Source organism: Sinohyriopsis cumingii, chromosome 9 (assembly GCF_028554795.1).
Source record: "Sinohyriopsis cumingii isolate HCF-2022 chromosome 9, ASM2855479v2, whole genome shotgun sequence".
NCBI classification, from domain to species: Eukaryota; Metazoa; Mollusca; class Bivalvia; order Unionida; family Unionidae; genus Sinohyriopsis; species Sinohyriopsis cumingii.
This window is the reverse complement of record NC_142969.1, coordinates 20,155,597-20,183,528: the sequence shown is the minus strand read 5'-3', so window position 1 is coordinate 20,183,528 and position 27,932 is coordinate 20,155,597. Positions and strand designations below refer to the sequence as shown.

General features: G+C 39.7%; 1 protein-coding gene across 2 annotated transcripts in view; it reads left to right on the top strand.

Moving 5' to 3' along the window:
• Positions 1-865: 865 nt before the first annotated feature.
• Positions 866-27,932, top strand: part of LOC149791352 (uncharacterized) — a 77,164-nt gene continuing 50,097 nt past the window's right edge. The window contains exons 1-2 of one of the 2 annotated variants that reach the window (XM_089969895.1): positions 866-986; positions 2,230-2,437. In XM_089969895.1, the coding sequence (XP_089826021.1) occupies positions 903-986; positions 2,230-2,437 (292 nt within the window). In that variant the 5' untranslated portion in view covers positions 866-902. The remainder of the gene's footprint in view (positions 987-2,229; positions 2,438-27,932) is intronic. The other variant, XM_089969896.1, reaches the window with a different exon arrangement.

The following is a 27,932-nucleotide window of genomic DNA, read 5'->3' as shown; positions in this document are numbered from 1 at the left end:
TTCTGTTCGTATGATTATTATAGGTCCATCTGGAAGTGGTAAGACGCAGTTGTTACTTAATTTAATAATGAAATGGATGAAATGGGATAAATTATATTTGGTAGCTCCATCTGTAGACGATCAACGTTGTTATGATGTAATAGAAGATTATAATGGAAACGCAAAATTGGTAAATGAAAATGGAGATGATGTTGTTGAATTTATCACTGACATTAATGAAGAGCCAAGTATCGATTCCATTGACGGGTCAATGAACAATTTGATAGTATATGATGATATTATGCTGGATAAACAATCAAATCCAGCTAGGATATTTTCCAGAGGTAGACACAAAAACACTGATGTCATTTATGTAACCCAACGATATACACACATTCCTAAAGTGATCAGGGATAACTGTAATATTCTTGCTGTCTTTAACGGAGTGGATACTCATGCGTTACGAAATATACATCAGACGTGGTGTAGTGGTGATATGGATATAAATAAATTAAAAAATTTCTTTACTCGTGCTAAAATAAACCAGCACGGATTTGTAACAATAAACTTACATGATCCTCGAACACGGTATCGAATCGGGTTAGATAAAATGTTTCAATTCAGAGCAGCAGGTAGGGCGATGCTGTTAACGCGTCACCGACGATCGCGTAATTTTTCTTAAGTTAAATCGAAGAAAAAAAATCTATCAACGATAACACGGAAATGAATTTGTCGGTGACGAAGTCGTTTTACACTGAATATCGCATTTTTTTAAAGTGATTTTTGGCGATCCCCCAGGAAGTCTTATTTTGGCGAAATACAGGTGAACCAATTAGAGGTTGCTCGCCCTCCCTGCTGCTCAAGGCTAAATACTCGTGAAATCATGACGACTTAAAGCTTCTTTCTTGCATATAATTAATTTCATGGTGGATGGATGCATAAAGGCGAACACAGCATTATCAATGTCAGCGTGCAATCAGATAAAATGCCCAATCCGACATCGCTGGGTGAGTTAACGCATCAGTATTATCCATATTCTTTCATGGAGTTAGCAAAGAAAAGGAGAGAGAGAGAGAGAGAGAGAGAGAGAGAGAGATTGACGGAGAGAGAGAATACATTTTTAGCCAGTCTAATGTATCATGAGCAGGTTTGAGATTCACATTCATTCCCATTCAATTTTATTATCTAAATGGCAAATCTTTGAGGAATCTTCTTAATATTTGATGTACCGCTTTTCGTGTTCATTGTTTGCAGCTAATTAGATAAGTTAACTTGTTTATTTTCGGAGTATTTATTACCATGCAGTCATAAGAGGGAGGCGTTGTTTAGATGAGAGTCACGACGCAGTAACATAAAGCAAAAGATACTCATTTATTGTTAAAAATACTTGATGAAAACGTACTTTTCAACTCTTATACTCGTGTGCTGGCATATCATTGTTTACTACTATCTTTTTTTTTCTTTCTGGGGCACCAAACAGAGCCAAAACTAATAAATGGTTTATATGTATTTGTTACCCCCAAAGGTGTGTTGTTTGTGTTTTTTTTATATTTCTTATAAATAATTTTATATAAAAAAAACTTTTTAATTAGAAATTTGAAGTAGGGTATTTCTAAGTTTCCCTAATGTGTTTTTAGGGTTGTTCCTCCGAGAGTGATTTCTATTATCCTGTCGGATTTCCTTCCCTGGCATTTTGTCGACCTTGCTAGGGTCACCTACGACTCATGTTTGCTATGTGTATATGCTATAAAAAAAATACCTAAAATTAATCTAATTTAAAATGTCATATTTAAATGTCTAGTCCATGAGGGTTTCTTTTCCATACTCTGGCATGGTCCTGTTCTCTTCACGTAGCGCCATGTGACGTAGCCCTGTCAAGTCCTTATCTGTACTTTCCTATGGATGGACATTTTCATTTTTAATCTATAATAATAACCTCACCACATTACTTTGTGGTTGAAACTATGAAGTTAGTTATTCGATATAGGGTGTTTTTATTGTAGTTTCCTTCAAGGTATAAGATATTATGTGGTTTATAATTGGTTTACTACTATATGCGGCGATCTCTAATCACAAATGTTCTATTCATGTAAGAAGTTTAGATCATTCAACTTGCCCTACGTCAAATGCACATGAACATACCGGATATGGCTATGGGATAGGTTTGACCGGCTAAAAATAGTATCTGAGATGATCTATAGAAAAGTGACATAATCTCATACGTAAAATATTCCACTTCCTTATTATCAGAAGAAGACATTGCTAAGCTCCAGAATGGGATTCGGCGACAAATCAGTGCGGTGCAAGATCGTGTTAATTTTGCTGATCCTCTGTTTCATCATTGACCTGATCGGATTTGTCTTTTCCCCATGGTTCTCGAAGGAATCCACTGACTTAGGAGTAAACGGTATGGTTAACATTGAATTGTGGAATAAAGGAATAGACATAATCCTGAAAGGTATGGCATGTACTTATTAAGGACGTAAATGACGATTGTGAGAATGAGGTTCACAATGCTAGAAGATTTTAATGTTAATGATGATGCTAATTATGGAATGAACAGTATCAAGCAAACCATCTAAAGTACATTCTCTGTAATATCAAGGCTAATAACCTATATGAGTACAGAAAATTCACATAATCCGCAAGCAAAACCGTTAATGTTACAGCAGCAAGTTGTTGTGAAGGGACAATACAATAGCAAAAGATGAATTAGATTTCATTATGTAAATGTTCTTTTCGTTCAGCTGTAAAGTCCCATTTCGATAAAACCCGTTTCTTCCCCTCTCCTATAATGCCCCGTTTCGATTAAACTCGTTCATTCCTCTCAGCTATAAAGCCCCATTTCGATTAAACTCGTTCCTCCCCTCTGCTTTAAAGCCACATCCCGATTAAACTCGTTCCTTCTCCTCTGCTATAAAGCCCCATTTCGATTAAACTCGTTCCTTCCCTTCTGCTATAAAGCCCATTAAGATTAAACTCGTTCCCTCTCTTTGCTATAAAGCCCCATTTACGCAACAAAGGTTAACGATGAACTTTGTTGTAGACAAAACATGTTCCTTGGATTTGGTTCTTTACACTCCTGAAAGAAATTGATGAAATTAATTATAATTCTTAATTAATTTAAGGATAAAAGGAAAATTATATAATTATATAGTTGTTGTTATTCATTAAGACTTGTTTGGGCAACTTGGACATTCTGAATCAATAGTCAATTGGAAATCAAGCATAAAGGTATTTCACTGTTTTGGGCTCAGTAAGTAAGCGCTGAAAACAATCCAATTGCGATTGGAATAAATTTCAAATACGTCTCTGGATGATTTTTCGATATGTAGTTTTTCATTTATCCTATGTTAAAATTTCAGCTTTCAAAAACAAGTGTAACCCATAGTATCCCAACAATAACAACTTTGAGAAATAAATTATGTATAATGTGAAAGGTTAAATTAATTTCATTTTGATTTTTATTGATATGTATAATTACCATTCTTTAGTGTGGTGTTTATAAATCCTGGAAAAAGAGAGACATTTAGCAGTAATCATCAAATAAGCATCCAGTCATTTCTAAATTATATCACTGTGACATTATCTCAGCATTAAGAAGAAAATAAATCAAGTCCCACATATGACTGATCTCCAATTCTAGCATTTTATTAAGCTTATCCTCAGCTATTTGTGATCGAAAACCATTAGAGAGATTTTTCAATAACTTAAATACCGCCACAACCACCACCACCAGCAATAATAATAACAATAATAATAATAATATAAACACAAAAACATTATTATTATTTATTATTATTATTCAGCTTCCTTCTCATGATACTGAACGTGAGAAGCTAGAAGGTGCACTTCAATCAATCCGTAATAATATTCTCTACTGTCTGAGTTATTTTTTCAACATTTCGACATGGAGATGAACGTAGACAAATAAAAACCTGAGCACTCGGTTTGGGTTGATTACAATATACCAAGCGTATATACAAATCGTAGTTCTGGAGACTATTTAAATAATTTGCAAACATTTTTCTGCAATGGAAGCCAGGTATGAGTAAATTTTTTCATGTCATGAGACAGGTAGACTTGCTTCAAGCGATGGTTATGAATATAGTACGTGTAATGCACTGATAGCATTAATAACGAATGTATGCAGTAATAACATTAACAACGAATGTATACATTAATAACAATAATAAGTAATGTATGTATTGTTACCATTAATGACTAATGGATATATTGATACCTTTTATAACTAATGCATGCATTGATAACATTTATAACTAATGCATGTCATGATACCATTAATAACTAACGAATGTATTGATGCCATTAATAACTAATGTATGCATTCATACCAATAATAACTAATGTATACATTGATAGCATTAATAACTAATACATGCATTGATACGAACAGTAACTAATATATGCATTAATACCATTAATAATTAATGTATGCATTGATACCATAAATAACTAATGAATGCGTCGATACCAATAAAAACTAATGTCTGCATTGATACCATTATTAATAACATGTGCATAGTTACCATTTTTAAATAATGTATGCATTGATACCAATAATAACCAACGAATGTTTTGATACCATTAATAATTAATGTATGCATTGATACCATCAACAACTAATACATGCATTGATACCAATAATGACTAATGTATGGAATGATACTATCAATAATTAATGTAAGCATATATGAAATTAATAATTAATGTACGCATTCATACCATTAATAAATAATGTATGCATTGATATCATTAATAAATAATGAATGCATTGATACCAATAATGACCAATCTATGCGATTATCTTATTAATAATTAATGTAAGCATTGATATCATTCATAAGTAATGTATGCATTTATCCTATTAACAAATAATGTAAGCATTGATACCAATAGTGACTAATTTGTGCATTAATACCATCAATACTTAATGTATGCATTAATACAATAAATAACTAATGAATGCGTTGATACCATAAATAACTAATGTATGCACTGATACCAATAGTAACTAAATTGTGCATTGATACAATTAATAACTAATGTATGCATTGATACCATAAATAACTAATGAATGTGTTGATACCAATAAAAACTAATGTCTGCATTGAGACCGTTTATAACTAATGTATGCATTGATATTAGCAACTAATGCATGCATTGATACCGGTAATAACTAATGTATGCATTGATACCAGTAATAACTAATGTATGCATTGATACCAGTAATAACTAATGTATGCATTGATACCAGTAATAACTAATGTATGCATTCATTCCAATAACAGCTAATATATGTATTGATACCATACATAGCTCATGTATGTATTGATACCATTAATAACTAATGTATACATTGGCACCATTAGTAATTAATGGATGTATGGAGATCATTAATAATTAATGTATGCGTTGATCCCAGTATTAACTAATGTATGCATTGATACGATTAACAGGAAATGTATGCATTGATCCCAATAATAAATAATGTATGCATTGATACCATCAATAAATAATGTATGCATTGATACCATTAATAAATAATGTATGCATTGATCTCAATAATAAATAATGTATGCATTGATACTATTAACAATTAATATATGCACTATAATCAATAACAAATACTGCATGTATTGACACTCATGATAACTAATGTATCCAATTATACCATACATAACTAATGTATGCATTGATACCATCAATAACTTATGTATGCATTGATGACATCAATAACTTATGTATGCATTGATGCCATAAATAACTAATGGATTTACTGATACCAAGAAAAACTATTGGATGCATTGATATCATTAATAACTAATGTATGCACTGATACTAATAATAACTAATGTGTGCTTTGATTCCAATGACAAATAATGTATTTATTGATATCATTAATAATTAATGTATGCATTTAATCCCATAACGGCTAATGTATGCATTGATAACTTGACTAGCTCATGTATTCATCGATACCAATAATAACTAATGTATGTATTGATACGATTAATAGGAAATATATGCATTGATACCAATAATAACTAATGCATGCATTAATACCATTAATAATTAATGTATTCATTGATATCAATAAAACCTAATGTATGCATTGATACCATAAATAACTAATGTATGCATTGATACCAATAGTAACTAATGTATGATTAATTACTAATGTATGAATTGATACCAATAGTAATAATGTATGATTAATTACTAATGTATGCATTGATACCATTAATAATTAGTGTATGCATTGATACCATAAATAACTAATGTATGCATTGATACCAATAGTAACTAATGTATGATTAATTACTAATGTATGCATTGATACCAATAGTAATAATGTATGATTAATTACTAATGTATGCATTGATACCATTAATAATTAGTGTATGCATTGATACCATAAATAACTAATGTATGCATTGATTCCAATAACAGCTAATACATGTATTGATACCATGAATAGCTCATGTATGTATTGATACCATTAATAACTAATGTATACATTGGTATCATTAGTAATTATTGGATGTATTGAGACCATTAATACTTAATGTATGCGTTGATACCATTAATAATTAGTGTATGCATTGATACTATAAATAACTAATGTATGCGTTGATTCCAATAACAGTTAATATATGTATTGATACCATGAATAGCTCATGTATGTATTGATACCATTAATAACTAATGTATGCGTTGATCCCAATAATAACTAATGTGTGCATTGATACGATTAATAAGAAATGTATGCATTGATCCCAATAATAACTAATGTCTGCTTTGATACATCAATAAATATTGCATGCATTGATACCATTAATAACTAATATATGCACTGATACCAATAGAAATAGTGTATGCATTGACACTCATAATAACGACTGTATGCATTGATACCAATAAAAACTAATGTACGCATCGATAGCAATAAATGCTAATGTATGCATTGATACCATAATACCTAATGTATGTATTGAGACCAATAAAAACTAATGTATGCATTGATACCATAATAACTAATGTATGCATTGATACCAATAAAAACTAATGTCTACATTGATACCATAATAATTAATGTATGCATTGATACCATAATAACTAATGTCTACATTGATACCATAATAACTAATGTATGCATTGATACCATAATAACTAATGTATGCATTGATACCAACAATAACTAATATATCTATTGATACCAATCAAAACTAATGTATGCATTGATACCAATAAAAAAATAGAATATGCATTGATACTTTCAATAATTAATGTATTGATTGATACCATTAATAACTAATGTTTCCACTGATATCTATATTACGTACTGTATGCATTGATACCATTGATAGCTAATGTACGCATTTATACCAATACAAAATAGTGTATGCAATGATGCCAATAATAAGTAATGTATGCACTGATACCTTTAATAACTAATGGATGCATTGATATCATTAATAACTAATGTATGCATTGATACCAATATTAACTAATGTATGCATTGATACCAACAATAACTAATATATGCATTGATACCAATAATAACTAATGTATGCATTGATACCAATAATAACTAATGTATGCATTGATACCATTAACAACTAATGTATGTATTGATACCATTAATAACTAATGTATGCATTGATACCATTAATAACTAATGTATGTATTGATACCATTAATAACTAATATATGCATTGCTACCAATAATAACTTATGTGTGCATTTATACCAATAGTAACTAATGTTTCATTAGACAAGAAAAATAGGGACTGAACACGGATACATTAAATAATTTCTAAAAGAGCTTTGTGACAATTTAATAACTCACTAGGCTTGTTAACCATTCAATGACTCACTAGGCTTTTTGGTAACCATTCAATGACTCACTAGGCTTGGTAACCATTCAATGACTCACTATGCTCTTTGTCCCCGATAAACTTTCTTTAGAACAAATACCCAGTTAAACTCCGAGCTCAACGCTAATATGTCTCGGTGTCTCGCTGACGAAGTGAGCAAGGCTTACTGTAAACATGGGACAAGGGATGAAGTGAGCAATCCTTACTATAAAAATGGGACAAGGGATGAAATGCTGACCTAGATTTAATTTCATCTGATTTATTAACATTTACAACATCAGTTTGGTATCACGTCTAAATAATAACTCTTTGATTTAATATTACAGTGAATTTAGTACAAATAAATTTAATATAAATAACAGTTTATTACGAAAAAAGTTGATGGAAACATTTACAAATGTCAAAGTTTTAAATTTCAGATTTTATATTCAAAAAACAGTTCAGCGATATTTGAAAAACTATTCTACATTTTATTATTTGAATTTGGTCAACCTCAAAAAGAACCTTGACAAACACTCAATTGATATAACTATAATAACTAAAAAAATTGTGTGCAAAGCCCTAAAAACATTCAAAAGTGTTACAAAGTAAAAAAAATATAAATAAATATAAAAATTGTGAAAAGAGCCTTAAGAAACACGCAATGCCTTTGTCAATTGTTCCCATACGGAATTAGTACTAACACAGGAAAAGGACGGACAATTTAAAGATTAAATAGATCCGAGCCCCCAGTCAGCAAGGCCGACGGTATAGGTGTATCTAGTATAAAAATAGTAAGGTGAAATGTGTAACAAATTAATAAACTATATCACGGTATTCAACTGTTGCAGAAATATTTTTAATGCAGCTGCTTCAAATCAATACAAAAACTCTTCAAACTGCCAGTTATTTCATCACGCGAAATTAAAAGTAAGCGTATTTCATTCCCATGTTCCTTCTGTTACTCATCTGTATTCCGCCTTGTATCCCGTTCGGTACTTACGGTACCCTAGTTTTCGTTCTCCGGCCCCTCGCCTTCGCACTACTGCCTATTCTCCCTACCCTGTGCCTTCGTACAACTGCCTATTCTCCCGTGCTCCCCACGAGTAGTATATGGGGGCACCCTAGCGTCAAGGGGAATTTAACATGGAGAAAAATCGTACGCAACTCTAGCGTCAAGGGAAATTAACATGGGAAAAAAGCATGGGCAACTCTAGCGACAAGGGGATTGAACCATGGGGAAAAAAAGCAAGGGCAACTCTAGCGACAAGGGAAATTGAACATGGGGAATTGTAATAGGGTCCCGACCTGATGGATCTATGGAAAGGGAACAGGGGGAGAGGAACATAACACACACACACACACACACACACACACACACACACACACACACACACACACAACGTACGCGCGAAGACATACACACACACACACATAAAAATAATAATTTAGGGGTAGGCAATTGAAAGTCAGTCTCTTTTCGAGAAATAGTAGTGGCCCTGAAAAGGGCCTTTGGGTTTCTTCTTCTTCTTCTTCTATTTCCTCCACTTCTTCATCCATCCCCTTATCTTTCCTAATATTCCTTTCTTCTTCTTCTTTATATCTGACTCTGGTAACCAGTCAGGATGGCCTAACTCTCTAAACTTTGTATCTTCATCCAATTGTTGTTAAGCCGCTCAAACTCTTCCTTTTTTCTTTTTGTTTTCCTCATCTTTTCTTTCTTCCCTCCATCTCCCTTTGATCTTCTCTACTTCTTCCTCCATTACTTTTCTCATCAGATCTTCCCCTTTCTTCATCTTGTCCAACCCCCATTTTACATTCCTCCACTCTGTCCAGTACAATATCTTTTCTAGGAAGCACCGGACTTGGATGACATGATCCAGTGCTTCCTTCAAACTTCCCACTCTGAAGTAAGGTGGATTAATGAAGCCTCTTGACTTACTGACTTCTTCTTCTATCATCCCTGCTATGATATCTCTTGCTGTCTTTAGGCCTTGAACGTGACTGGTTACCAAGTCTTTCATATCTCCATACCTCCATTCCTCTTCTATTCTTCCTACAACATATTCTACATCCATTATCAAGAAATAGATGTCTCTCAGTAGATTAAATAGAACTGATACTTGAGTCATTTTGTCTCAGGTATTCCTTAGAATGGTGCGAACGACGAACGTTGTGGGTTCTTATAGTTGAAGTGCGGACGTGATGGAAAACATCCCCCTAAGACACAAAATTGATATAACCTAGATCATCACTTAAAGCGCGCGGACGTGAAGGAAAACATCCCCCTACTTTTCTCATTTCATATAATATACTATCCACATAAGTTGAATCAGCAATAAACAAACCCCAAATCTACTATTCACACATACGCAAAGCATTATAATTAAACCCAAATCTACTATCTACACAAACCTACGTGAGCGCTTACAAACAAACACACAGACACACAGACACACACACACACACACACCAAAAAAAGAGTCAGTGTTTATATTCACACTACTCTACATACACACATTGGCAAATCGATTATTATTTCTTTTCTAGAGTATTGGGTAGCCCTGAAAAGGGCTGTTTTTTTGAACTCCAGTGACACCTGGTTAATGATGGCACCTTCCAGGCCTGGCACCACAGACACATCTTCTTCCCCAGTCTCCTTTTACTTTTTTTCTTGAAAGCGCAGAGGGAGGATGATTGGCTTCAGTACCCCAATCCTCTGTCTCTGGTATCTTGTAAGCCATCCTCTCTCCTATTTTCTTTTCCTCCTCTTCCCTCTGTCTTCTCTCCTCCTCTTCCTTCTTTATTCTTTCCTCTTCTACTATGGCCTCCGCGGCCAGTTCATTTAACAGGCGCCTGACATATTCCAGATGTATCTGGAGTTCAAGAAGTTTGCTTATTCTGGTATTCATTGTCTTGTTAACGAATGAACAGGGTAGCTAGACTGTCCAGTGAGTTTCAATTTATACTGAAAGCGCGGACGTGATGGAAAACATCCCCTAAAACAAAATTGATATTACCTAGATCATGACCCAACAACGCGCGGACCTAAAAGAAACATTCACTCACTTTTTTATACTACCCACCACTATTCTTAAAAAACTTCCTAAACCCAATAACATACTATCCACATACGTAACCAGTAATAAATTAAACCCCAAATCTACTCTTTACTCACTTCAAAGAGCAATAAAACATCATCATAATCTACTATCCACACTAACGTACTTAAGCACTAATAATCACTCACATACATACACACACGTTCACCCACACCTGTGCTGACCTATACAATCACACCAATAAAAAAGAGTCAGTGTTTATATTCACACTACTCTACATACACACATTGGCAAATCGATGGTTATTTCTTTTTTAGAAATTGGGGTAGCCTTGAAAAGGGCTGTGTTTTTTTTGCTTGCGTCAAGTTGAAGCTAGGGTCATCTTTTAGTTTCTAAGAATGCGACGTCCTCTGAGGACAGACTTTCTGACGATATGTCTGCTTCTTCGAAAAGAGAAGAAGAACTCTTTGGTGTCGATACGACAATCAACAAAGCCTTTGTCAGGTTCAGGTTGCTGCTGCTGCTGCTGCTGCTGCTGTTGTTGTTGCTGTTGCTGCTCTCTCTGCTGTTTCTGAAGTCTGTACTTCTCTGTCCATTCTTCTTTCTCCCTGTTCACTTCTTCACTGAAGAGCTCTTCTATCAGGTCTTCAGTGACTTTTAACATTCTTACGTTCTCTATCTCTTCAGCTTTAGGTATCAGACTGTGTTTGACCCTATGAAAATTCACGTAGGCTTCGTTTAGCTTAGCTAGTTTGGAGCACATCTTCGTAGGAGGATGAGTCGACAATGGATGGCTAAACTGTAGGCTACCCCCGGTTCTTAAAGTCAAAGCGCTGACGTGAAGGAAAACATCCCTCCACGGTTTTCGATCCGCAACGTTTAATGAGTGTCATGAGAGAGAGAGAGAGAAGTCAAAGTGTATGAATCAACATTCTTATAGCCCAACAAAAGACAAAGGCATTTTCTTTCAAAACACAACATATTTTATTCAAAATTCACTTAACACTAACCAACAACTCTAACATTTTTTTAACAATAATTCAACAATATAACATCCAACATTTTTTTTCAAATCACAAACATTCTTTTTCAACTCACAAATTATTTTGGACAGGGCTGACAACGTTGTGAATGAAATTGTGATTTCCACTGATGGAAGTCATTAGACCATTGATGAACACTACGTTTCCTAGCTTGAGACAAAAGATAAGCATAATGGTCACAAAACCATTGATCTACTTTCACATCGTTTCTAGAAGAAGAACGAGGATCAAAATGAGTCGCTAAATGTTCTAAGGAATAGCCCAGGCTGCGATGATGCAGAACATACACGCAATATTGTCCACACACCAAGGAATCTGTGCCTTGAAGTCTTCCATAGCTTCTAATAATCTAGAATGATTTCTCTCAAACTGTTGATTTCTAGGGTATTGTCAAATTCGGCATACAGGAGGACGTTCACTGTGTCAGGTAGAGGATTAGTAAACTGAAATTCCACACGAATCTGGCTTGATTTTATAGGGTGGAAATGTCCCTCGTCGCTGCCTTGGTCTGGAGTGAAATCAAACGCCCGCAACCGTAGACTCCTGTATAATCCTCGTACGATATGCCGTGACTGGTGTTGGTTCCTAACTGTCCGGTGGCTTCGTACGGGGACAAGTACGACCTCAAGTAATTCCTGTCTCCAAACTTAGGCTCAAATTGTCGGGTACACAGCGTCTTGCCATCGCAACTGACTTCGATCTTGGCTACGTTGTAATGATGAAACAGGAAAGGATTTTCGTTGTGGACTCCGTTGAAGGCTGAATTCTTGAGGATATCAAGGATCAAACGCTTGGTTAACTGGCCATGGAACAGATAATCTTCGATCATGGATCGCTGTCCAGCAGGAATGCTGAAGGTTTTTACTTCCACGCGTCGTATGGGATACTTGGCGGTGGTTCTGCTCAACGTTTGACTGATATCGTTTCCCACTTTGGGTAACACTTCCACGCGTCGCACGTAGAGTCTGGCTTCTTGGATGAACGTTTTGTTCTCGTTAGCATGAGCCAACAAATGGAAAGCGGCACTGCTACGATTCAGTCTCAGGCGGATATCCACTGCGTTCAGTAAATACTTTTCTTGCAACCACATGTCCAAATGCAAACGATCCATCAGTTCTAAACTACGTCCTTGCAAAATTTTATTTCTACGTGTGTTAAACCCCACATTGTGAGGATCGTCATCTGCTGTGAGGGCTGTATCGTTAAACGTGTTATCACCCGCGGTGTCAGGTTTCCATACCACGCAAGCATCCAGATGAGTATTCTTGGCTTCTTTTCCGTACGTCAAGAGATTTTCCAGGTAGGCACGATAAGGGTAAGTATCCATGCTGCTGCTGACCAGTTTGTTATTCAAGTACAAGTCCACTTCGCTGAACAAGGAATGCATGAAATTGTTGACAGGAGCTACTCTATCATTGGCTCCAGGATTGGTATTGTCCGTTTTCATTACTTTGACTTTCAGGTATAAGTAACTGCTATTCAGATCGATGTAATCCTCGGGCTGCCCTATGATTTCAAACTCGATGGGAGCGGAATCCGTCAAAGAGGAGACGGGGTGAAATTCCACCGATTGGGATTCTTGCATGGTCATCATGGTGGGCGGCATGGCAAACAGTTCCGACTTGGAACAAGCGCAAGATTCTCGGTGTATCATTTTTTTGTCTGTTTCTCAATAATCGAAAACGTCTAAGTCTCGAACGGTTCTTCTTTTCTTTGCCTTTCTAGCTTGAAGTCTGGTGAAAGGGTGTTTTCTTCGTCGTCTCTTTCTGCCTTGTCCTTGCTGAATGCCTGACTCGGTAGCGTACAGGGCATTTATAGGTGTGTCTCGTCGGCCCAAAAGGTCTTTACCCGTTTGCAGCAAGACATTTTTGCCTGCCCTCATGAAAGCTTCTTTGGGGTTTTGTTTGTCGATGATGACATTTTGGAGAAATTCTTTGCCTTGTGTCAGTGCCGCATCTTTCAAGGCGTGCAATCCGCGTGTCACCATCGGTTTCAACACCGGAGCCACCGAACGAAAAGCCGATTTTAACATAACTCCTAAACCGTGTCCTCGCTGTCGAGCAACCCCTCGGTACACTGGATACATGACTTACGAGTCGTGAGAGAACCGTTTTCGAAAATGGAGTTTCACCGTGACTTTCCCTTTGGTGAATGGAATATTTTGTCCCAGATCTCCTTTTATAGCAACGTTGACCGTGTCCAAATAAGACTTGCTGACAGGCAAATAGTGAGGATGTACAAATTCGCGGTAGACGTGGTAAGTGTTTCCACCTTCTTCGTCAGTGGCCGTGGCAGAATCTACTTTGAAAGGCATGACACGTAGTAAAGGTGCGGAGGTGTGTCCCACCACGTTGTACTCCACCACATCGGAGTACACAAACATCAAATTCAGTCCTTGGCTCAGTTCTACCGGGAAACGAAATAACTTGCTAAAAGAATCGTTGTCGGAAACGATTGGTAATTCGTTTTTCTTCATCATGGCCCTTCTCATGTCCATGTCCCCGCCCAACATGTTAAACAGTTCAGGACAAAATAAAATGGACACGATTTTACCCCCGTCAAATTTCATCAGGAAGCGACGAGCTGCTTTGTGGTACTCCAGGGTGACACTTTTTCTGACACTTTCCAAAGCTTTCAGAAACACGACATTAAATCTGGAAGCTATGGTGCTGACCAAACGTTGACCACTAAAATAGCAGCCTGGGGGAATGAAGAAGTGGTAGGACCACTTTTGAGTTTTGTCATCAGAGGTTTTGTGATCATATTTGACATGGGTATTCAAGTACTTTTGCATTGGCTCGTCATGAACTTCCACCGTAAAAAAATTTTGATTGGGAAGGACATTGAGGACTTGGGTCGGGTGAATGATTTCTGCTAAAGCCACTTCCCAATGGGCTTCGTGATCTAATGGGATGGATTGAGGTAATTTGGCCGTGTAACAGCACAACGTGTTGTTGGGGAACACCTCTATGGAACTGTCACTGGGTAAGGTTAAGTAAAATTGGTTTTGGTGACTCATAATTCCAGAGTTCTGTGGCTGTCCGAGGGGTTACTGAACGTCAGAGGCGTGTCTCCGCTCAAAATGGGGTTATTGTTGTTGTTGGAGTGGTGGCTGGCACTGGCACTGGACACAAGGTTTAGGTGGTTCCCGTTCGAGGTGAATTTCAGGGAGGGATTAGGAAGCAGGTAACCGATGCAACTGCTCAATAAAATGGTCCACAATTGTTTGTCTCCTTGTTGCAAACTCAAATTGGCAATGGCTGCCCCGATGACACAATACACCACGAAGATTTGACAGAAAAAGACGATTTGCGTTTTAGGCACACGTTCTCCACACCACACCCACACGGATTGTTTTTGTAAATCTTGCAGAGAAGAACTGGGTGAAGGAGTGGTCAACGTAGCTGCGTCTGTGTGAAAGGGCATGATGGTCACTTCTTTTTATAGTCGATGACTTGCGAAGCGTCGATCCAAGAATCGAAACTGGGTGGATATCCTTTCCAACGTACTTTGACTTCTTTGACACGTCGTTTGCCCACTTTACGGGTTCTGCGTTCGAGAATGCTTTCGATGTCGTACACGTCGTCTTCTTTTTTGGTGACACGTTGCAACTCGGGCAAATAAAACGTTCCTTTGAGTACTTCACCGTTCATGTCTTCCAATTTATAGACTGCAGGATGACGCCCATGCACTCGTCCAGTGACACGAAACAATTCGGTGGTCCAGTTAGGTAAGTAACCTTTGTCGAAAGTGCGTTTGGTTTCGCCAATGCGCACCCAATCTCCTACGTCCAACACTCCACTTTTCTTGGGGACAGTTCTCGTCGGGGACGCACCAAACAGGCGTCAAACACCAGCACTTCGTTGTCGGGAGTCACTTCTTGCGGGGCACGTCCGATGCTTCGATGGTAAGATTGGTTGTACGCTTGCACCAGGTGCGGTAAGATGTCGATGTACTTCTGAGTGTGGTGATGCGTAAAATATTTCCACATGCGTTCTTTCAAAGTGCGTTGAAAACGTTCCACGATGCTGGCTTTGGTTTCGGGATTCTCGGTGGTAAAAAAATGAATGTCACGTTTCTTTAATTCTTTTTGGAAAGCTTGGTTCAGAAATTCGGTGCCTTTGTCCGTTTGCCATCGAAGAGGGTGACGACCGCTTTGTTTCAGCACCCGTTGCAGGGCTCGCACTAACTCGCTGCTCGATTTGGAAGTCAAGGGCACGACCCAGGCAAATTTGGAAAAGACGTCGATGACACAAAACAAATATTTGTAGCCACGATTGTAGCTGGCCAAATGAGAAATATCGGCTAAGTCGGCTTGCCATTGATGATTGATGCCTTCCACTCGGGTGCGACTTCTGGAAAACTTGCGTCGAATGGGTTTGTGTAAAGTGTAAGTAGCTTGTTCTTGTAACCATCTTTGCACTTGAGGTAAACGGAGACTTTTCAGTCGAGTTTTGGCAGCACGATACAATTTGTGAACTCCTGCGTAACCTGCAGGATGGGAGGGATCGTAGTAAATGCTGGCTAAGACTTTTTCCATGGTTTTTTTGGTTTGTTAATAAGTCACCCACTCTTCGGAGATGCTACTTTGGGTGGGACGAAAGGGTGGCTTGGAAACGGATTTACGTGTCCGATGGGCTACGTGAGTAGAAGTCGAAGGTAGTGGTGGTGGTGGTGGAGGTGACAATGGAATAGCTTTGGTCTTCTTTTCTTTTTTCACTTCTGGTTTCCCTTCTTTCTTTTTCACTTCTGTCGAATTAGGAGTGGACATCATCTTTTTAACCCAAGCTTTCATTTCTTCTCGTTGGGGTGTGGGGGACGGGGTGAACAAGGATGCTGCAATCTTACTAGATATGGGAGCTGCTGACGGTGTTTGAAACACTTCTCGTATCTCTTCTTCCTCAGACCTTCGTGGGGTAGCATTTCTGGCGACCACTGGGGATGGTAGTGGTGGTGGTGGTAGTGATGATGGTGCTGGACTTTTCATCAAGGTCTTAAAATCTTTCAAAGTGGGTAGTGCTGTTTCGTCTAAAGCTTTTTGGTGAAAGAGTTGCAGTCGTTGCAAGAGTTTGTCGTACTTTTGCGATTTTTCTGTTTCGGACAAATCTTGGCGATCCATTAAGGACTGCAATTCGTGTTGTAACTGGGACATCTCGTTCAAATGGGGATTGGGAGGTAAATGCGGGGTGCGTTGTTCTTGCCAACGATGGTATTCCATCCATCGTTTGTAAGGCCCTAAAGCTAGTTTTCGTCCTTCCATGGGATTTCAAAGGTCGATTCTGAGATCTTGGGACTCCAGAGGGCCTTTTTATCTTGCTCCCATCAGGCCTTCCAACATGGTTCCCAAGACTCGTTTCAGTAAGGGACCTAGCAAGAGGGGTAAAATTCCTCCACGTTGAACCAACATCTTCTTTTGTCCGAGAGGGATTTTCTTTTGAACCATTTGACGCAGAACGTGACGATGTTTGCCTAAGCATTGTTTCTGGTGTTTGGACAAAGGGATTGTGCCTTTCAAGACGTTCAAACAACATTCGCACACGGTATCGATGACCTCTTTGGAGGCCGAATGAATGAGTTTTTTTTCGCAGGGGTGGAGAAGCTTTGGACAGGACAGATAACATGTCCCCATGTTTGACTAAACGTGGATGGAGTCCTTTCCTTTTCTTTCCTTGGGGTTGTTTAGAAGAGCAATGTTTTCTGGAGGGTGACATCTTTGAGTCTTCAGCACCAAAAACACTGATACCCCTACTTGGTCACAGGCCTTTTTTACACTGGAACGCGTCGCCACTGATTGTCTTGACGGCGTATCAACTTGAGGACAGGCATGACACGTCGTGGAGGGGTACGCAACGGACTAAATCGAGCCAGTTCTTGCTTGGACAAATCCAGTAAACTTTGTAACATGCCCGATCTCTCTTGGACATTGATTTTGGGAGTAGGTACTTTGTGAGTCGCAGCCACTGCCGTTAAATGGGAGGGCCCTGCCACTGGGGAAGTTCTTGGGGTCATCAACGGAGAAGTTCTTGGTGTGATCAACGTCTCCAAGTACTGTTCTGTTCTTGGGGACATCAACGGAGAAGTGATTGAACCTGAGGCTACCGGAGATGCAGTCACCGCCGTGGCTGGCCGTGGTTTGCGAGTGTAAGGTTGCGTCCTGGCCGAAGTGCCTCTCTTGCGACTAGTTTTCTTCTGGGGACTTTTCTTTTTCCGGGGTGGTGTCTGGTAAGAGGAGGGTCCCGCCACTGGAGAAGTTCTTGCAGACAAGGCTCTCTTTGGGGACCTGGTCTTTTTCTTTTTCTTCTTGTAGCTTCGTTTGACTTCTTTTTTTGTCTTGGGGAGAACTTTGGGCGCATTAGGATCCCATCTTAAGAGAGAGCGAATGATAACCCCTCCTAGAGTACCGGTCCCTCCAGGTTTCAAAATGATTTGTTTTTTGGTTTGAGTGTCGATGCGGGGATCGGCCAGTTGGGTCAAAGCGACTTTGTTTTGATCAAAAAAGCGTTTGGTTTGATGAGGAATCTGAATGATCCATTGGAGTAACTGACGTGCCGTCACCGTGAACCATCGTAAGACTTCATTGAGACTAGCTTCTAAGACACGAGCTCGTATTTGTGGATTTTTTTCTCGACTGATGCCGTACAAGGCACGAATCAATTTGACGGGAAGGTGCGACTGAAGGGACGTCATGTTCACACTGTGTGTGAGACAGACGAAAAGGGTCTGAAGTTTTTATAGATTTTTTTGTTGAATGAAGTTAAGTCGAGGACGGAGACGTGTACAGGACAGGCCCTCCGTCTTGGCACCAGTGGTGAAACAAGTGGGTACGAAATCGCAAATCATCGAGGGTCGTAGGTTTCAAATCGACGAGTAAATAGGCGTGTGGAGTGTGAGTGGCATCGTCGTACGCCTGAGTCAGCCAAGGCGTTCCTAACTGTTTGGCTAAGTCTTGCACTTGCGATTTATCTCGAGGGCTTTTAAACAAGACCACGTAATTCGCATTGAGACTGATGATGCGATGGGCTTTACTTTGTTGAAACAAATTTTGAGTGATGTAAACGACACTGGCATTACGGTGATGCCCTTTGCGCGTGAACCACAGTTTAATTTCTTCTTCGTCTTCTCCTAACATGTCGTCAAAAATGACCAAATGGGTTTGTCAGGAGTCAGAGACGATGCCGTCGTCTTCTTTAGGAATGCCTTCCACAAACACGATGGAATCGCCTTGACTTTCTCGCAAGAGGCTGTACGCCGATTGCCACTCTTTGTAACACCACACGATGCGTTGAGGTGGTCGATCGATCAAATGATGTTTATGTTCGATCAAACGTTTGACAAATTCGGTTTTGCCTGAACCGCTAGGTCCAGCAATGAGCATGTTAAAGGGATGACGAAGATACAAAGCCTCCCAACTGGCACGATCTAAGTGTTCGTCGATGACTTTGACAGTGGAGGAAGAGGGAGCAGAGACAGTAGAAGTAGCCATAGTGTGAGGAATGTCACTTGTGACACTAAAAAAACAAGACAAGTGTTTATATACTTTTTTCAGGACACGTTTATTAAATGTTTCAAATATGAACAACACGAAAGACAAAAATACATAAAAGCCAAATAGTTATGTACAGGAATAAAAAACAAATCAAAACGATCAAAGTGGAATATAAACAAGTCTCTGTGCAACATGTTCTGGGTAACCAAGATGTCCTAGGGACAGTGTGTAATGTTCTTACAGTCTCTACATGAGGTATTGTCACACAAGTGTCCTCCCGGAATGACCTTTCAGGAATGTCCATGACAGTCCTGTCCTGGGTGACGGGTTCTTCTGGTACTGTCACTAACACAGGTTGAAAAGACGCAAGGCTCACAAGCGCATTCCACTTCAGAAGCCCCACACTTGAATTGTGCCTTTCTAAACTTGTTTTGTGTTTCTCTGAAAGTATTCATCTTGTTCACTTGGTCTTGGTAGTCACAATGAAATATCGATCTTGCCTAGGGTTCCTTTTTATATACAGACCAATACCGACGTGTCCATACGGTAAGGTGAAATGATTAGGAAGTCGCACTCGTTTCTGGTACACGATTTGATAGACTTTTTCCAAGGGTCGATTGACGATGTGGTGAGTGGGTAAACGTACAATCTTGTTCGGTTGATAGGTGGTCACTTTAAAGTGCTCGTCCTCTCCAGACTGCAAGGCTTCTTTCAATACCCCAAAGTTCACCACTCGGCTGGTACGATAATTCAGAGTCAATCCTTTCACTTTGCACTGCGTGTGCACTTCTCCTTGTTTGTCCCGGTATTCGTAACCGTAATTTTTAGGACCACCACTGGCGAAACTTAGAATCTTGTCGTCGGGATGCTCGTCTGTCCAGGCTCCTAAACGGTCTCCTTCGATGTCAGGGTGCTGTTGACTCGGGTGATGGATGTAAATGCAACTGTCCGTGTCAAAGTACAGGACGCGTTCCCCTAACAGTTCTAAAGCTTCGTACAATTTTAAGCGAGCATGAGCTGTCACGTAAGCCGCAATGATGACATTTCCAAAAGGGTCGTCTTGTACAAAGTCCAGATCTTCTTCGTAATTGACCAAGATCAAATCCTCGCGAACGACGTCCACGTGTTTCATGTATTTGGTTTTGTCGTGAATCGTCTGAAAGTAGCGGGAAGGTTCGGTCAAATACTCCGTCTTGGGTAAACACGGGCGTTGTGCCATTTTGCCCCACAAACAATTTAACATCACTTTGGCAAACGATCGCCTGCCTTCGTTTTTCTCGATGTGGTCTAAAGAGATGCCTTCTTGTGCATAGTATTTCTCTTTGAATGTCTTTTGGTCTTCGGGAGTGTGACACCAGGACGGATAGCCACTGGCTTCTTGTTTCAGTTTCAAAAAAGCATCCACGTAGTCTGCGAAAATCCCTTTCTGCGTGGGGTCACCCTTGTGGTATTGTTGTGTCTTGGGAAAGTGACAAATTTCGTACACTTCTAACAGTTGGTATCCCATGTCCAGAGCTTTGAACAATTCTACGCTGACCCAGGTCCCCGTCAAGGCCCGTTCTTCCTGGGTGTGCTGACAAGGCTGGTCTTGGTTGCACGTTTCGGCACAAATACGGCACAAAGGAAACATCAGTTTGCCTTGACAATGGTGAGGTAAGACGGGATGGTACAAGTCCGTGGGAGGCAAAACTTTGCACTTGATCAAGCCTTCATATTGTCGGATGTTTTTCAGGTCGATGTGTTCCGTGAACAATTGTGGGTGCCCTGCACGAAAGTGACAATATTTGCACACGTAGGGATACAGCGAACACACGTCCAAGTATTTCATTTCTTCTCCTTTCTCTTCGTCGGCTTGGTACAGCAAACAGGTGGCATTGGTCCTTTCTCCGTACAAACTATCTCTCGGGTTCAGGCGGTCCACCAGCTTGTAACTTTCCACGAGACGTTTAAACTCGGGATCGATTTTCAAACGGTTATCGTACTCGTGTTCCCACATTTCCACCACTTGGTATCCTTTCTGTTCTAACTTTAGGCGTCGCTGACAAGTGTCCTGGTACAAGTCTTCCATGGTTCGTTGTAAAAACTGATTTTTAGTGCCACGGTCAGGGTAACAGACGGGACATCCGTGAAATAAGCAACCGTTAAACTCGTACACGATCTTGGGGTTTTCTAAGTCCCAGCCATCGACCGAATACGTTCCGATGGTCTTTTCACCCCCTCCGTTGCGGGCATGCTGAATCCATTTGTCTTCCTGTTCGCACAAGTAATGTAACCAGCGTAGGGCTTTGACCGAGTATTGACGTTCGACATAGTTGGTCGTTTGAGGGTTGATGACCGCCACGGTGTTTTCAGGCATGAATCGTTGTCTGTACACTAAGGAACACGCTTTGGCAATGGTGCAAGCTTCTTTCAAAGGATCGACCCCTCCGTGTTCCACGAACAGTTCTCGAAATTTTCCACAGCAACGCTGTAAAATATCCACGTCGGAACGACAATACTATAGCATTTCTTCCTGAAAGTCAAAAGGGTCGGAGGAGTGAGCCTGGTACCAAGCGTAGAAAGCTTCTCGTTGTTCGGTACGCATGTTGTCGGGGTCGTAATCTTTAGCCTCAGGCAAATGGGGTAGAACGGTATGTTGATTGGCTTCCGTATTGAAAAAGTGTGGAAAATACCCTTTAGCCATTTCTGTCATTCCAAACGTTTTAGGCATTCGGCTCAAAGGCATGGCCAACTAACTCATTGAATCTTTAAACTGTACTTGTCCCACTTGCATGGAAATGATTTTGGCTCCGTTCAAAGTGACTTTAGGTCGTTCAGTGCCTTGTTCCGTATAGTATCTGAGAAGAAACTGTCCATCGTATCCGGAGAAATTGTGAGCCATCTCCGTGGCATGACGATGACAATCTCCGTAACGTTCGATGTCCTCTTGGCTCCACGTCTTGTCGATGGGGTCTAAGACCCATTGGGCAAAATCGGCTAGCGTGTTCGGTCCCGGAAAGTTTTTTTCACGCCCTCCAGGAATCTTGCTGCATTAAGGGCAATGACTGAAGATAGGTTCTTGAATGCACTTGTCGCACGCTCGATGGGCCACGCAGAAATTAGGAATGTGAATGCCGGTCTCTTGCATGCATTCGAAATCGAAAAAGATGAAATTGCCTTTCTTCTTGTGACCATCCTCCTCTTTCTCTGGTTGGTATTTTTGCACGTAGCATTGGTGTTCCAAGTCCACGATGTGGTGAAAAATGTGACATTTTTCTTTCCTGAACATACGTGTGCCTTGGCACTATTGGCACGTATGCCTTGTCCACACGCGGGGCACAATCTCAGCAGTTGACAAGCGCATTTCTTCTGTGAACCTTGCGTCTTGAGATGTTGTTGGTAACAGGCAGGGCTGACAAACGTGCGCAGAGAAGTTGAACAAGGCACTGGTCCTTCGCTCAGACAGGGTGGAGAGGCCAAACATCCTGAACATTTCGATCCGCAATATTTGTGTTGTTCTCGATTATTATAACCATAGTCACATTTCTCACAGTAATAACTGTATCCCAGGAATGAGGTGATACTGGTAATGGTATCGAAATGGTCATCGTGATGATAAAGGTGAATGTATTTTCCGTCCTTAAAATCTTGGCCTCGAAACAACAGAGACCCACGCACTTCTTGAGGGTGCACTTTCAAGGTGTAGCGTGGAGCTAGGACATCTTGCAATGTTTGCATTTCAGGAATGCCACAGGGTGTGTCTTTGGACAGGCCAGCTTGTTGTAACAGGAGTTCTGCTTCGTTTCGTTGTTTGGCTCGGTCCGATTGTTGAATAGTTTTCCAGGCTCTTTTCCATTCTACCATGTCGTTCTTGTTGGCATAGGTTCGTCCCACCACGATGGCACGGGCTAAACACATCTGGTCTTGAGGGTTGTTAATTCGGACGAGACTTGTTTTGGTGCTGCGAAGCTCGTCCACCAATAACATCTTTTTGCGTCCTGTCCCTTGAGGAAGAGAGACTCGAGCCATTTTCAGTGTGGCTTTACCATCGGTGATGTCAAACTTGTCATTGGATTGTTGCACCTGTTGTATCTTGTCCATGACTTTGGAAAGGGTCAGTTCTGTGGGTCTGCTAAACTCAATCCAAACATGGGATTTCAAACCATCGTGTTGTATGGATAGTGTCAAGCGATCGTCTTCTTTGGGTTGACATTGTCGCTTGAGTGCGGTGAGTAAAGAATCCCACATCTCGGTGATGAACCCTTCTGCTTTCTCTAACGGTACTTCGGACTTGAAATCTTTAAACTTCACCGTGTAGGTGTAAGCCGTTGTTCTAAATTTTCTAGAGGAGCGCTTTTCTGTCTCTCGAATGGAATAGTATTTGTCAGGGTTAACTAAGGGCGGTGAACTTGGTTGAGAGGGCTTGGATTCTGGTTCACTCATATCGTCTTCAAAATCACTGGAATGAATTTGTGCCAAGACTTCAGCTCTGGTACGAGGCGATAGATCACGTTTCTGCCTCTTACTTTCTTCTTTTTCTTTCTTCTCAAATGAATTAGATCGTTTCATCTTGAAAGCAAAAAGTCAGATGACTCAAGTTTAAACACCGTGGGGTACTTTATAGTCATGGCAGACCAGCGTATATAAAAGGGTATTCATTTCACTCTCTAACTGAGCACAACGATGGAAGAGACTAGCCAGATGGAACGTTTCATCAGAGCGTTGCGTGGGGGTCATTAGAAAATTTTCTTCAGACCAGCCTTCGGACTACTCTCCTTCCTTTCGAGATAAAAGTGAAGATACTTGCTATATCTATCAGAAGAAAGGTCATTGGTCTTCAGAGTGTCCAGACCGTCAAAAAAGAAAAAAAAAACAGGGGCTAGAAAAGACAAAAGTCAAGATACCTGTTATTACTGTCAAGAAAAAGGACATTGGTCTCCAGATTCCCCAAAAAGAAACAAGAGGAGTCAGAGGAAAAGAGGGATTCTTCAGAGAAAGAAGAGGAAGAAGAAGAGGAAGAAAGCAGACAGGTGAAGAAAAAGAAACAGGAGAAGAAAAGAAGAAGGGAAGAAAGCGAGGAGGAAGAAGAGGAAAAGCCTGTGAAGAAATTTAAAAAACAGAGAGAGTAAATAATGACACAAAAGAAGTGAATGAACTTTTTTAAGAGTGTTTATGTTGTGAATTGGATTGTAACTATGGATAACAGAATACATTAATGATAAAAGTTAAGTGACTTTGGGTTATGATTTTAAAATAAGAACCTACACTCACGCACTCATACACAGACACGTACTATAGGGGTAAAATGGGTTGTTATTTTGAGTAATTGGCAATTGAAATTGTATCTCTTTTCGAGAGAAGTGGGTGGCCCTGAAAAGGGCCGTTATTTTCTTGGTGTAGGGGTGAGTTTAAGCAATCAACTTTAACTGTCTTAAGCCTTTGCCACGTCCGAGGCCTACTTTTGATGATGATGATTGGGTTGAAATCACTAAGGGTGGTAGGGTAGGCTTAGTCTCAGGGTTGGCGTGTTTAGCTCGGGAAGGTCGTATTCTCTTCGGTCGTGATAAAGAAGTCTGATACATTTGTTTCAGACTTCTTAACTCTGCTAAAATGTCCAACCATACCGTGACCGTTTGACTTTCACCCTCTTGTTTCTTTCCTGCTTCTTCTTCTTCTTGCTGTTTTTTTCTTCTTACCTCTTCTTCTTGCTGCTGTTGCTGTAGCAGAAAAGCTTGTTTGGCTTCCTTTTGTCTCTGTATAAATTTCTCCAATTCTTCTTTCTGTCTCTGTCGAAAATTCTCCACGTGTGGTAAAGATGGTAACGAAGGTTCTGGAACAAATTCTTGCGAGGTCAGAAAATCCACAGAATCCCAGTTTACCGCTTCTGATAGTAAGTCCGGGTTCCCTTGGGTAGTCTCCACCGTCGGTGCACCCCAATGGATCGTTTTCTGAGTTTCCGTCATGTTGAATCACTGTCGCATAGATTGACAGCGCACAGGCACTAGCGAATGTATATAGGCCATGTGACGTCACAGACTGCTCTCTTCCGATTGGATGCGGACTGACTGAATTTCGTCACGCGTGTTTGGATTGGTCAACGAACTCAATCCGTTTCAATCCTTTCTCTCCCTACAAATAAGCGCTCGTCAGTGCAATCACTCACTCACCTATTCTCGTAGCCGCAAGATGTGGACTGACGTTGAATCTTCCACCCTCGTGTCTTCAATGATGTTCAGGACGGGCATGCTCATGTATGTCCGATCCAAGTGGACAGTTGTCCACAGGACCAGCAGCAGTCTGTGAATACGAAGAGTCTACATAGAGAGACAAGGTTGCCTCAAGAGGACTCTGATGTATGGCCCTGCTGTAAGACGCAGCTTGAGGACAAGAAGATGCCACATATACCCTTTATGTTAAGGACATATTAACATAAATCCAAAGGCCCTTTTCAGGGCCACTCCTATTTCTCGAAAAGAGACTGACTTTCAATTGCCTAACCCTAAATTATTATTTTTATATATGTGTGTGTGTGTGTATGTCTTCGCGCGTACGTTGTGTGTGTGTGTGTGTGTGTGTCTGTGTGTGTGTGTGTGTGTGTGTGTGTGTGTTATGTCCCTCTCCCCCTGTTCCCTTTCCATAGACCCATCAGGTCGGGACCCTATTACAATTCCCCATGTTCAATTTCCCTTGTCGCTAGAGTTGCCCATGCTTTTTTTCCCCATGTTCAATCCCCTTGTCGCTAGAGTTGCCCATGCTTTTTTCCCATGTTAATTTCCCTTGACGCTAGGGTTGCCCACGATTTTTCTCCATGTTAAATTTCCCTTGACGCTAGAGTTGCCCAAGGGGTCTTGTAATGCTAATTTCCCTTGACGCTAGGGTGCCCCCATATACTACTCCCACGTCTTCTCTTCTCTCCAATCTTCGAGTGGCTTCCAATCCCACCCAGAAAGCTTTCTGTGGATTAGAAGTGACGTACAATTTTGTCTCCTTGCTCAATCACACAAGAATTACCACACTCTCCCATACCATTCATCAGCATAATGGCAGTTAATTAATTAGGTCAACTCGTACACTGCATCTAAATATTCCATACACGCTTTATCTATACTAAAGGGTATAACAACAATATCACGACTTCTGATAAATACACACATATCCCTAATTCTCCATATAGTAAACTATCAGCGTCAACAGAGTATTCCTACGCATTTATTACCTTAAATAGACACATACAGATATAAAAAATGCCTAATTATACGTGCACAAGGCCAAAAATGTCTGATTCTGCGTAATCCACTGCTATATATTCAAATACAAGCAAGAACAAGTTCTAAAACTACTCACTGTTAAATTCAGTTGTGTACCACGATACAACATTGTAGCGAATTACACCATCCACTTCGATTATATCCAATCAACTACATACATTAATCTTGAATATTAATAATTTGCTATACGCTACATTACGACATTTCTACTAAATTAAATGCACATAATAACGTATAAATCTTACGACATCTAGTTAAGAAAGTGAGACAGGTTCGGGCGAAGATATTTTGCTTAAAGCCTTAGTTCTTTTTTCTTTTTCTGGTTGAGGTGGGGGTCACCAGACAGATGACCCCCCCCCACTTAACACTTTTAATTTTTTCTGGTTATGTATTAGTGTTACCCGCAAAGATGTGCATGTATATTTTATTTCAAAAAAAGAATTTAGATCAAAATGTTAGTTCAAAACTAAATTTTGATGAGGTATTTTTTGGTTTCCATAGTGTTTTCTAAAGGGTTGTTCGTTCGATAATGGGTTTGATTCCCCATATCAGAGTTCCTTCCCTTGTTTGTAGGTGATCTTTGCCAGAGATCTCCTATGTCCAATGTGTGTTATGTGTATCATTGCTATATTGTATGTATGCTATATAGACTGTATTTAGGGACGGCAGTGCTTCATCAAATATATACCAGTTGTCTTATCATAGATATTAAACTTCATAAATCCAAGATAGTTATTATGGTTAGCTTAGTCTTTTGATATCAGTTTAGAATTAAGACGAGAGAACGGTGTACTGAGTTATTAACAAAAGAAAAACTTAGTGTTTTATGTGTATGGTCAATTATGTGTCTCTCCTTGTTAAACTAGTTATATCCTGATTGAGATGCTGTGCCCGAGTGAGAGTCCACATTTTCTTTATTTCGTTATGTTTCTGCTGTCTCAGGTTAGGCCTTCTCTTTTTCTTATTTATCCTAATCAGCTAATAAAATTCCGAAAGCGTTTAATGAGTGTGTTCATCCTTAAAGGTTAGAATGGGTAATTTTTTGTTAGTTTCCGTGTTTGTGTTTGTTTGTCCATTTGCTTCATGTGGGTTTTTCGGACATTGTTTCGCAATCCTGGCGCATTGTAACGTAGCCATGTGACGTCTGCGCATCTTAATTCACCCACATGAAGGTCCCCTGCACCTTCCCTAAGTTAAGAAACATTTTCATATGCTTTGTTATTTGAAAAGTAAAA